This window comes from Frankliniella occidentalis, unplaced genomic scaffold (genome assembly GCF_000697945.3).
Source record: "Frankliniella occidentalis isolate FOCC.00 unplaced genomic scaffold, Focc_3.1 Scaffold401, whole genome shotgun sequence".
NCBI lineage: Eukaryota > Metazoa > Arthropoda > Insecta > Thysanoptera > Thripidae > Frankliniella > Frankliniella occidentalis.
Genome location: NW_026267523.1, coordinates 212,920 through 225,098, shown reverse-complemented (window position 1 = coordinate 225,098; position 12,179 = coordinate 212,920). Strand labels below are relative to the sequence as shown.

Genomic DNA, 12,179 nt, shown 5'->3' with positions numbered 1-12,179 from the left:
TATCCACTGAGCCACGGCCGCTTCTCTGACGACGAGTCTCCCTGGCCTCGGTGTGAGCGGCGCCGGCGGCTTCACCCGCCGACGACGTAAGGGATTAATCTTGCAATAACGGCCAAACCGCTGGGTTAAGTGCAAAACACCTCAGATGCAAAAGTGACCGCCTCATCAATACGCAATAAACGAACCTGTTCCGGCGCCGATCCGAGCACCAGGGCGTAACGGAGGGGCACTTGTTCAAAACGAGTACCACTCCGTTCGGAAAAAACGAGTTTTCTCGTAAACGGTATTAGATATCGACACGCGGTTTGCGGCGGACGATAGGTCTTGGTGGCGCGCGTATTTGCACCGCTTACACTCCCGACCTATTCTGCCGCCTTGTATGAGCAATTCGGACGGGTATCTGCGGAAAGTAGTTTTGCCGATATAACTCGAGAAGGGTCCGACGGACTTTGATCGGTCAGGGTGGCTCAGAGGTGTTTTGACCTGCCCGACAACTTTTATGAGGAGGTGTTTTCCGAAATTCGGCACCCTTCCGTTACTTTTCAACGAGTAGTACCCTTTTTCGTTTATTTTAAACTGATGTACCCATCTTATGTCAAAGCGGGTAATTGTAGTCCTCTACTGTCAAACTAAGAAAGCGAACGCAAAAAACCCCATATCGATAGCACCTACCATCACGTCTAGGGTGCAGTTGCACGTTTTGCTTGAAAGTGGACCACGCGCTCACTTCAAGCAGAGTTGCTTGAAACTTCAAGCAACCTGCTCGAAACTTTCAAGCAAGTGGAGCGAAACCGGCTTGCTTGAAATGTTTCAAGCAGCGCGCTTGAAATTCAAGCAGAATAGTTTGCTGTGAATATATTACAGAGCACTTTCAGTCATGTCCTGATATGTATAGTGCACACAAGGAGTGGATGACTTCTACATATCCTGAAAAGAAACAAGCAACACAAAGACAGTACCGTGATGTTTTTAATACTGAATTCAACATAAGTTTCTTTTTACCAAAAAAAGATGTGTGTGATGAATGCACAACTTGGTTGCACACACCAGAAGTAGGTAAAGCTGCTCTAGAAGATACCTATAATAAGCATTTAGAAAACAAAAAAATAGTTCATGAAATGGTGAAGTATGATAAAACACTGGCCAGACACAAAGATAATAAAACCTTATGTGTTGCTCACTTTGACTATGAAAAAAATCTTATCTGCCCCAAAGCTGACACATCTGTGTTCTACTGTAGAAGAAAATTGTGTGTGATCAATTTTACTTTAGTAGATGTTGGTAAATATTTAGACAACTGTTATGTTTATGATGAAACAATTGGTCGCAAAGGGTCAAATGAAGTTTCAAGTTTTTTGCTACATTTTATTGAAAGGAAAGTAGAAACTGGTATCAAAGAATTCCGCTTTTATAGTGACAACTGTGGGGGCCAAAATAAAAACAAGAATGTTACTACTCTCTATGCATATGCGGCTGCTAAGTATAATGTACGTATTGTTCATACTTTCCTAGAGAAAAACCATTCAAATTTACTGTCCCAAACAATGGTATGATAATATAGCCACAGCCAAAAGAAGTAAGACTCATCCAATCCTAGTAATTGAAGTAATTTAAGATCTGATATATCAGTGGATCGATCTCTCTGAAAAGTTGCAGTTGATAAAAGATACTGATAAGGAACCTGTTCCGTGGAGATCAATACGTCAAATTTCTGCTGAGGGAACATCACCTCATGAATTACAATTTAAAATTGATCACAAGGAAGAGCCACGAACTATTTCTACAAAGAAGGTTCGAAAACCAGTTAACTTCTGCACCTTTACGCTATAGAAGGTTTACAATGGCCCTCTCCCTATTTCTAAACTCAAGTATAATGATCTGCAGTTCTATTGTTCTCAGTTCAATGCCATGAGTTTTTTAACAGCATCAATTCTTCTGACAATGTACCAGATGAAGTTTTGCAAATTGAGCCAGAAGCAGGAAGAGCCCGAAAGCGGAAGACTCCTATCCCCAAAGCTACTCAGCCAAAGAAGAGGGCAACTAGAAAAACAGTTGTGGCTTCAGATAATGAAGACAACAGTTTTGATGAATAATTTTTAAATATGACAAGACTGATTTCTTAGCTACAGAGGCAGTGCTTCCTAAAAATTAGTCACTAGATTTTAACTTATTTTGTGGTTATTATTTCTCTTATTAATGTTTGTTTGAGGTATAATTAGTCATGATCTCTCAGCTAAATACTGACTCCATTATGATATTGCTCAATGACTGATCAGCCTATTAGTATTATTTCAATGTGATTTTAAATATCTAATCTTAGCTTGTTCTTAATTATTAGGTAGTCATTTGTGTAAGTAGACTCAATGTTACAGTTCGTAATGAACGGGGTTTACTCTGCTTAAGTTAAAAAGACCAATGGATACTTTAACTCAGTTAAAACTGAACTGTTGGCTACTTTGATTTATTTTTTCTACTGTTGAAAATATAATTTTCATTTGAATAATTGCATACTTTTTATTGGTCCACCTTTATTTTAGAATGTAACATGGAAAAATTACCAGAAATAGAATTTCACACAGTTAAAGTATTACCTTTCCACGGATAATGCACAATGTAAAAGGACCCTAGTCGAGGCTGGAAACCAAGTTTGGTGACACCCGAAGACCATAACATTTCACTATAAGAGTTACGATATTCTGCTAATTTTTTATTTTTTTTTTCTTGACAGAAACTGTTTGTATTATTGGACCTCTTGGGCGCCCCTGGATCATTTTTTTACAGCTATTTCCCAGCAACTCATGGTGCTTACCGGACTTTGGCAGCTGGTGAAAAAACTCTTGCTGCTCTCGACCATTTAAAAGCTGTAGGTGCAAAAAATGGTTGGAGAGGTAGACGAACTGCATACTTTCATGAGTCATCAGCCTCACACTTTGTTGAGGATGACCATACTCCTTTTCTTCAAAGAGGTGATTATGACACACTAACAAATTGCTATTAGTTGTTATTACTGCTAATGAAACATTTCTACATTCCTCATATGGTTTTACATTGCTTTTAATTTTTGTAACAGGAGTCCCTGTCCTTCACATTATCCCTCATGAGTTTCCCGATGTATGGCATACACAAAATGATAACTGGAATGCCATTGACCGCCCAACAATAGAAGATTTAAACAAAATTATGAGGATGTTTGTTCTTAGTTATTTAAATATTTAGTAATAATTTTAATTTTACAAGACTTACCTTTTCCCATCCAAGCAAATTTATGACAATGACTTTAAGTCTCCAATCTGTTGATTTTAAATTGATTACTGATGTGGTTGCAATACAATTGCTTTACTGAATGTGTTTCCTAGCTCTGTGATTACTCAAGTTTTGATATTGCTTAGAAAAGTATTTCATTAATGTTTAATGAACTCGTGCATTTTGATGCGCGTAATTTGATATTGTATTGTTCTGACACTTAAAACAATGTTGTTAATATTTTAAAAATCATTGTTTGAGTGTTGTGTATTCCTAGAAAAATCATACTCCGTTAACTTCATAGTGGGAAAAAAAATAATTTTTCGTTTGCTTGATTTCTCAAATTATTTCTCAAATGTTATAAACCCAAATAATATTATGATAGCTCAATGACCGGTTGTGAGCCAATTGCAAGTAGATTAAGGTCAAAGACGGCTGATTTATTTTGTGATATTTTATACTGTAATGTTGCACTGTGTATATTGTAGTTGTAGTGTTTTTCATTGCCAATAAAGAAGTGAAGGTTATCTGCAATCATACCTTTAATCAATCGTCCACTCATTTTCCCCTCCCTTAATAGTAGAACTCTACTAGAGTAGCAGATTCCCCTCCATTGTTTTCCCCTTCGGACGGGGACGGACCTCTAACGCCGAAGAATTCAAATTTTGCGCGCCCTGAAAGCACAGAGTAGGCACCATTACTTTGGTAAAAACGTTCATCAACATAACGTAACAAATCGATAGACCTATTTTAATTTTTAATTTAATAATGTGAAACGCAAAAATCAATTCTATACTGCATATTTTGATGCAATTCTAGGAGATGGTCTTAAATGGTCAAGGACTAAGGACCGATCGATAGTCGCTACCCCCTCCACGTTCACGCTATTCCTGTGTCGTCTGGCTTTGACAGTTGCAGGCAAAATGGCGCTCAAGGCACTCGTCGGTCAAAGTAAGTTATTTTGACGTTAAAATTGACAAAATGGTACTCGACTTGCACTTCAGATGCAGGATATTATGTCCAACGTTCGTCAAATATAACGTTCTCTTTGTCTTTACTCGATTACTTGTGTCAAACTGTCCAGCCCCCTCAACCTCCCCACTTCAGGTTGGGATCTGTGTGTCACCACTTTACTATTTTGTGGGCGTGTCATAGTGCCTTAAAGGAATAGTAATTTCGAGTAATTTGATATGATACACCTGCTGTGGTGTTACAATGCTAGAGTTTAGTGCACAAATGTTGTTTCACTTAATGTTGCCCAATGATAACCAAATACTGGAAAGTGACAGTCCTGCCATATCTTATTTTCTCTCCCCAGATTATTCTTTTTATGCACGTCATGCAAGTTTTTTCATTTGACAGAGTCTTTTAAAACGTTTGAGACAGAACTAGAAGATCATGCATTTTAAAGTGATCATTCTTGCACCCAACGCTGACAATCATTATCAGTTCAGCCAACATGTCGTGCACTTGAATTATACCATTCATTGTTATTGTTGTCTAAAAATAGTGAGATATTAACTTGTATGATGAATGTCTTTCATTCAAAGCTTTTTTTAAGATTTTTAATGATTTCTTTATCAAAGTCTTTGATCTCCAAATAATTTTAGCAATTTTAAGCTGAAATGCTAATGATTTGTTTGTTTTCAGAGATTATGAATGAGGTTGTTCGAGCCAAACAGAAGAAAGGAAAAGAAGTAGAATGGCGTGTCCTTGTTGTGGATCAACTTGCAATGCGTATGGTGTCTTCCTGTTGCAAAATGCATGACATAACTGCAGAAGGCGTCACAAGTAAGTATTGATGATAAGTGGGTCCTAATCCAATGTCAGATTGGATCTATCTTTAATCCTTTCCTCTATCACATTACAGTTGTGGAAGATATTCATAAGAAGAGAGAACCACTACCTACAATGGAAGGAGTATACCTCATCACACCTTCTGAGAGGTCTGTGCATGCACTCATGCAAGATTTCAGCAGCCCAAACAGGACAATGTACCGTGCAGCACATGTTTATTTTACTGAGGGTAAGCGCATCTTTTGCTGTTAAACTGTGAAATCATTGAAAATTAACTGTAAAGAATTGATACATGTTGTGAATAAGGACATTATTAACTGCATCAGCCTGTGACAATACATAATTATGACCAGGCAACTACATCATGTTCTTGGGTCTTTCCTGTATCTTAGTATTGTTTCTAGTACAGTAATATGTTTTATATACATTTTTTTCTCAGCAACCCATATGCAATTGGACTGTCAAAGTGCAAAATCTCTTTCAGATTTATTTTTAACAATATGTTTTCTGCTATATGACAACTTTTGTGGTTGTGGGGGTTAAGGGTTTTCCGGTGTTCTTTTTAAACAGCTAGCAGTGAACATGTTAAGAGTATTTCGTTCAGTCTGACAGAGGAACTCTGTTTCTGTGTTCAAGGGTGTATTCTGTTTCAGCATGCCCTGATGAGTTATTCCAGAAACTGGCTCAATCACCTGTAACAAAATACATTAAAACTTTAAAGGAAATTAACATAGCATTTTTAGCATATGAAGAGCAGGTAAAGTAGTCTATTAGGATTTTGTCCTATGGTTGTGGTGCAAACATTTGCTATGTGGTGTTACTGGGAGACTAACTTGAATGGATTACACTGGTGTAAGAGCCGTTTCTACAAATTTTTTTTCAGCATCAAACCTTGTTCTCTTCACTTCTGTTACACCTAATGTGCTCTCTGCAACCTTGCTTACTAATCTTGACTTTTTGCTTCTGGTGATGTCAGTTTGATTCAAATTAGTCAGGAAGACATGTCTGATTTACTTTTCAAAAAGGAATCAATGTATCTTGCAAAATACACAACATTCTCTCTTAATCTCACTAAAATGCTTTGCTAGCATTGTGGATTGCTTTGGGTGCATTTGTGGTGTGGTGGTGCAGTGTGGTGCGCTAACTAGCGCTTTTACTAAGTCAATGTGGAAAATTTTGCTTCACAGTGTGTCCAGAGGAACTCTTCAATGAACTTTGCAAATCTTGTGCTGCTAAAAAGATTAAGACACTGAGGGAAATCAACATAGCTTTTCTGCCCTATGAGTGTCAGGTTTGTCTCTTGTATACCTGCAAGCTTCCTAGAGGTGCATTGCATGCCATTTCAATCTTCTTGGGAAACATTTGCTTTTGTATATATTTTGCATTTGTGGAGACTGATTAATCTAAATTTGGAAAGCAATAAAGTCATAACGTGCATTTATGCTTCATTTTAATCCTGCTTAGTATGAAACCATTTTTCCTCCTTAATAGTTCAATTCTACCCAAATTTCAATCTTGCTATTGCAAATATAGTTCTTTTATGGTATTCCTTCAGTATTCTGTATATTTTACTAAAACCATTTTTTCAGGTGTTCTCTCTTGATGCCCCAGAAACATTTCAGTGCATGTACAACCCTGCCCTATTTAGTACACGTAATGCCAACATGGAACGTATTGCTGAACAAATTGCTACCCTATGTGCCACTCTGGGAGAGTACCCCTCTGTTCGCTATCGAAGGTATAAATTACATCTGTGTAAATCATATTGATGGTTTCAGTAGTAACAAAATTCTAACAGTTGTTTTTAATTTTTTGAAGTGATTTCGACAAAAATGTTGAGCTGGCTCAAATGGTGCAGCAGAAGCTGGATGCCTACAAGGCAGATGAGCCAACGATGGGAGAAGGCCCTGAAAAGGCGCGCTCCCAACTGTTGATCCTTGATCGTGGTTTTGATTGTGTTTCTCCAATCCTTCATGAGTTGACATTCCAAGCAATGGCATATGATCTTCTTCCTATTGAAAATGATGTTTACAAGTAAGTTTTAGATTTTAAACAATAAATTAGTTCTATAAAAGCTTGCCCTCTTGGGGTGAATGTAATTTACTTTTCTAGTATGGCTGTCACTTTAAAATGGTTAATAATTATTGTGATATTTATCTGCTATAGATATGAAGCAACCCAAGGTCAACCTGAAAAGGAAGTTTTGCTTGACGAGAATGATGAGTTATGGGTTGAGTTGCGCCATCAACACATTGCTATTGTCTCCCAGTAAGTGAAACATATCAATTCAAGCTGTATTTGCCACAAATTGTGCTGTTATGTTACTTCTTACATAAATTCGTTATTTTTTTCAATTTCAGGAATGTCACAAAGAACTTGAAGAAGTTTATTGACTCAAAGCAGCGAATGCCTACTGGTGACAAGCAATCTATGCGGGATCTCTCTCAGATGATTAAAAAGATGCCTCAATACCAGAAAGAACTGAGCAAGTACTCCACTCACCTGCATCTTGCTGAGGACTGCATGAAAATGTACCAAGGAGCTGTGGATAAATTGTGCAGAGTTGAGCAAGATTTAGCAATGGGCACTGATGCCGAAGGAGAACGTATTAAGGACCACATGCGCAATATTGTGCCTATTCTCCTTGACCAAAGTATTTCCAACTATGACAAGATGCGTGTGATTCTCCTTTATGTTATTTCAAAGAATGGCATCACTGAGGAAAATCTGACTAAACTAGTCCAGCATGCCCAAATTACCAGTACCGAGAAACAGGCTATTGTTAATTTGGCTAATCTTGGGCTCAATGCAGTTGTTGATGTATGTTTCACCATCTTTCATAAATTGTTTGTGTGTGACAGTCTCAATTCTTGACCGACTTACCCTGAGAGTTATTTTATTCTTTCTTGTAGGGAACACGAAAGAAAATTTACAATGTTCCTCGCAAAGAGCGTATTACCGAACAGACTTACCAAATGTCCCGCTGGACGCCTGTTGTAAAAGACATCATGGAAGATAGCATTGAAGAAAAACTGGATATTAAGCATTTTCCTTTCTTGGCTGGGCGAGCTGTGACTGGCAACTACCATGCTCCTACCAGGTAAAACACCTACCAATTTAGAAATTTCTTACTACTCTGTTTGGGGTTTTAATTGTTACTCCTTTTGTAATTGCAGCAGTGCACGTTATGGCCAATGGCATCGTGATAAGGGCCAGCAGGCTGTTAAGAATGTTCCTCGTCTGATTGTTTTTATTGTTGGAGGATGCAGTTATTCAGAAATTCGTAGTGCCTATGAGGTCACAAACCAAGTCAAAAATTGGGAAGTCATTATTGGTAAGCTTGGGCTTTAATGGTTCATATCATTCAAAATCAATCAAATTAAGTTGCGAGGATTAGTAGTACCATCAATTTTAAATTTACAGGGTCATCAAACATCATCACTCCAGAGGATTTCCTCAACAACCTCCAAAACCTGAGTTCATAGGCTCTAACAGTGCTGTTTTGAAAAAATGATGAAAATACCATGAGTCAATATGTATGGTTTTGACTCCTGTGTAAGAAAGCTCTACTTGCATTGATCTTTTTTCCCCCTTCTTTAAAAATGAAAATAGATGCATAACTTTAAATGATTCAATGTTAATGACTAATTTGCTTTGCATACTACTTACTCATAATTGAAAAAAAAATTGTGTCTGCACACCAAAACATCAAGGGAAAAAAATGAGCTGGCAATCAAATCTTTCTGAATTCACTATGAAAAGCTAGGATTTAACACAGATTTATTGATGAAATGGTAATGCACTGTTTAATTCTGTTTCTGAGCATTTTTCGCGTAACCTTTCTTGTAGAGTCTGCCTCCTGCATACCGGTAGTTGTTTTTGAAACAGTGATGTAGACTTTATACTTTTATTATCGAATTGTGTCAATACTAGCTTCTTTGACAAGAAATGTATTGATAAGAGAGCAAAGCAAGTTTTGACAATGAAAAGTGATAATGCTTGCTGTGAATATATTCTGCCATCTGCTTTCTGAACCCACATCTTATGTTATCTCTCCATGGCAACCCACCTTTTCTCTTACTTTTATTTCTTGATAAAACAAAGTAGAATTTGATGCGGATTTCTTATGTACTTCTGCTGGAACGTATTAAGGTCAATAGCAGTGCCTTTTAGCTTTTCAAATCGTCGACTATTATCATTTTGAAAGTTGCCTTACATGTAGTTTATCTTTGATGTAGTGTATTTTATACTTCATTACAGTGTAAGAGGAAATAATGTTAGATTGTTCATGTCAATATAAATTTAATCGCCCAACTTTTCTTCTTATACATTCTTCTGATCACAAATTATGCTATTAGCACATTTGAAATGTGTTTTTGTTTCCTGTACTTTTTGGTCATTGCCCTAATTTTTTCTGTCAGTTCAATTTTAAACCTTGTAGGTTCATTGTATATAGGAATTAGAATAGCTAACAAGTGTTCTGAGATATTTGTTTGACATGAGCTAGCAACTTTTGTTATATGGTTGTAAATAAGATTTTAAAAACTTGTTAATGTACTTCTATTGTAACTTACACACTACAGATTAATTTCATCAGCTCTCATTCATAATTTTGTAGGCCTGGTAGGTAACCTGTAATTTTTTAACCCTCCTCCCACTTTTGTCTATGTAGACATTTTTATCAATGCTATTCAATAGTTATGGCATCCAAAATTCTGTTGTGTGGATAGACTGGTGTTTCTATTTTGAATTACGCACTATCAATTAATAGCTCATTGTCTTTACTGAATCAGTACTTTTCTGTTTTGAACAAGAAAAATCTGCTGATGGTTACCTTATTGTTGAATTATAATTTTTAAAACCTAGTTGCGAGTGAAGTTTTAATCATTCCAGCTTTAAAGTCAATTCTGGGTTAGTATTACTAAATACAATAGAATTAGTTGTTACTAACTAAAAATATTTTAGCAGTTCATTTATAGTGTTGTGTAATAATGGACTATTGATTCATAATTCTTAAATTTCAGATATGGTTTCCTTGTACATTAAAGTTGTTTTTGCTTTTACTCATTCCAAAATGTTGCATCTTGCGTCTTAATGAACCCATAATAGAAGTAGAACGTACTAATTCCGTCCTAAATGATAGTCTAGTGACACAGCCCGTACAAATTTGGGTGGGGTCAGCGTGAACCTGGCCCCATTGATTGACTCTAAAGCTACTAAATATTCCGTACTAATTCTAATTTTAGTATGGTTCGAACATACTAATTGCATACTAAATCATGGAACTATCGGTAGAATTAGTTCGGCAATGGGTGGGGCCAGCTTCACGGAGGTGAGGCGCCTGGAGAACAGACATACCCGCCGCACCGCGCTGCCCGACGGGCGTGCCTACCCGGCAGGGGCCCTCCTCGGCGAGCACCTCAGCGAGCGTCCCGTCCTGGAGCTGCAGCGCTACCGGCCGGGTCCCCGCGGGTTATCGCGTCCGGGACGGGCCGCGGGGTCAGGTCGGGTCGCGCGGTGAGAGCGGTGCGGAGCGGTGCCGCGGGGTCACGTGCACAAGCAGCCCGACCGCATCTGCCCCTGCTCACTGCAGGTTTCTCTACTTTTCTTGCAAATGTTTGCTGCTCACCTGGTGAGGAGGTCGGAAGCCCCGGCTCCGGGGGGAGAGGGGCGGCGCGGCTACCGCGCACTGCGCCTGCAACACAACAACATGAAGGACGTGCGTTACTAGTCGTATTCGTCTGTCGAGGCTCGAGCGGGCCGCGCTAACGGCGATACAGTACGGCGCCGCGTCCGGGTGCGGGCGCTGCGGCGAGAGGGCTGCGGACCGCAGCGGCCACATGCGGCCTGGCCTGCGCTGGCGCCACGCTGCGGGACAGAGACAAAGCTCGCCGCCCCGCGGGACGGCTCTCCAGCTGTACATTTGGACTGATGTGTCCAGTCCGGCCGTGCACGCATCCATTTCGCGCTCCTGCGTTTCTCTCTCCTCCTCACTCCGCCAGTGGAGCGCAGCGCTTCAAAACTCCCGCCGACGCCGACGTCTGTCGGCCGGTCAGCGTCAGCAGTCGGCACAATGACAGTATTGTCGAGGTGCAGTCGTGCAGGAGGCCCGGCCCGGCCCCCGGCCCGCGGCCCGGTCACGGGGCGGCCTGATCTCCTGAGGAGCCCGCGGAGCCCGCATTGTCCGGCCGTGCCGCGGCGGCGGCGTGGTCGGCCCGATCCCTTTGGCGGTATGCGGCGAGCCGCGCCGCGAACCCACGGATGCCAAAACTTCACAAAACATTAAATAGCATTAAATAGTCCACCATGATCTAGTTTTAATTGTACGAGTAATGAAAGAGTTACAAATCCAGCACGACGACGAAATGGCATTACTTTAACCCACATTTTCTTCATACGCTCGGTTTCTCTAAAAAGTGTAAATTATTCAAGTCAGCCTTTTCCAACATGTAAATCGGCCTTAAATTTATCGGTGTAGCAAAGAAGTCGGCCATCATCATAACGGGGGATGTCTCTGTATCATTATTATTTTTACACCGCAAAAATGGGTTGGGTGCGCAATAATAATAATGAATAAATGTGAGTGAGATGCTGATGCGCGGGGCGTGCTGCTCGAGGGCCCGGCCCGGCCGGCAACGGGACGCTGTCAAACATCCGTCTGGCCGAGGCGGGCCGATATGGGGCCCTCATTAAGGTGGTCTTTTGTTTTGCGGGAGCGAGAGAGACGGAGAGGGAATAGAACGAGTGAGGTGATTGACGTGCTGTTGTACGACGGCGCGCGCGGTGCGGCCCGAGAGACTGCCGGGGATAAAGGCTTACTCCATCACTCTCTTTATATTAATTGTCTTCATAAAAGTAATTCAATCACTATTTCGTTATAACGGAGCGCAAAAAATATGAAGTACAGAGGGAGAGGAAGGGGGGCGTGGTCGGTCGGGCAGACGGGCGTAGTAGGGACGTGTCCGCGTCCGCCTCGGGGGCCTCCGTTGTAAACGGCACCGGCAGCGACCGCCCGCGGAATTCCGATCGATCACTCGTAACAGTCGAGCCAAACGCGCGCGCAAAAAATCGGCCGCAGCTTCCGTCATGACTTCTTGCACCCCCTCCCCCTCCTTTCTCTCTCTCTCTCTCTCTCTCTC

The 12,179-nt window shown here is 40.3% G+C and overlaps 2 protein-coding genes across 3 annotated transcripts; both read left to right on the top strand.

The window, feature by feature from the left end:
- Positions 1–2,545: 2,545 nt before the first annotated feature.
- Positions 2,546–3,216, top strand: LOC113217704 (glutaminyl-peptide cyclotransferase). Its single transcript, XM_052274505.1, has 3 exons — positions 2,546–2,584; positions 2,729–2,966; positions 3,071–3,216. Exons 1-3 carry the CDS (start codon positions 2,546–2,548, stop codon positions 3,214–3,216), a joined length of 423 nt encoding a protein of 140 aa, XP_052130465.1.
- An 816-nt stretch (positions 3,217–4,032) lies between these two features.
- Positions 4,033–8,675, top strand: LOC113217686 (protein ROP). Of its 2 annotated transcripts, none has more exons than XM_026437694.2 (11): positions 4,033–4,194; positions 4,894–5,034; positions 5,114–5,269; positions 6,228–6,331; positions 6,630–6,778; positions 6,859–7,074; positions 7,207–7,308; positions 7,401–7,860; positions 7,953–8,140; positions 8,217–8,374; positions 8,464–8,675. In XM_026437694.2, exons 1-11 carry the CDS (start codon positions 4,167–4,169, stop codon positions 8,523–8,525), a joined length of 1,764 nt encoding a protein of 587 aa, XP_026293479.1. In that variant the 5' UTR covers positions 4,033–4,166; the 3' UTR covers positions 8,526–8,675. The 2 variants fall into 2 exon arrangements, with proteins under 2 accessions (XP_026293479.1, XP_026293488.1); XM_026437703.2 differs by lacking the exon at positions 6,228–6,331 and adding an exon at positions 5,694–5,797.
- Positions 8,676–12,179: the final 3,504 nt, after the last annotated feature.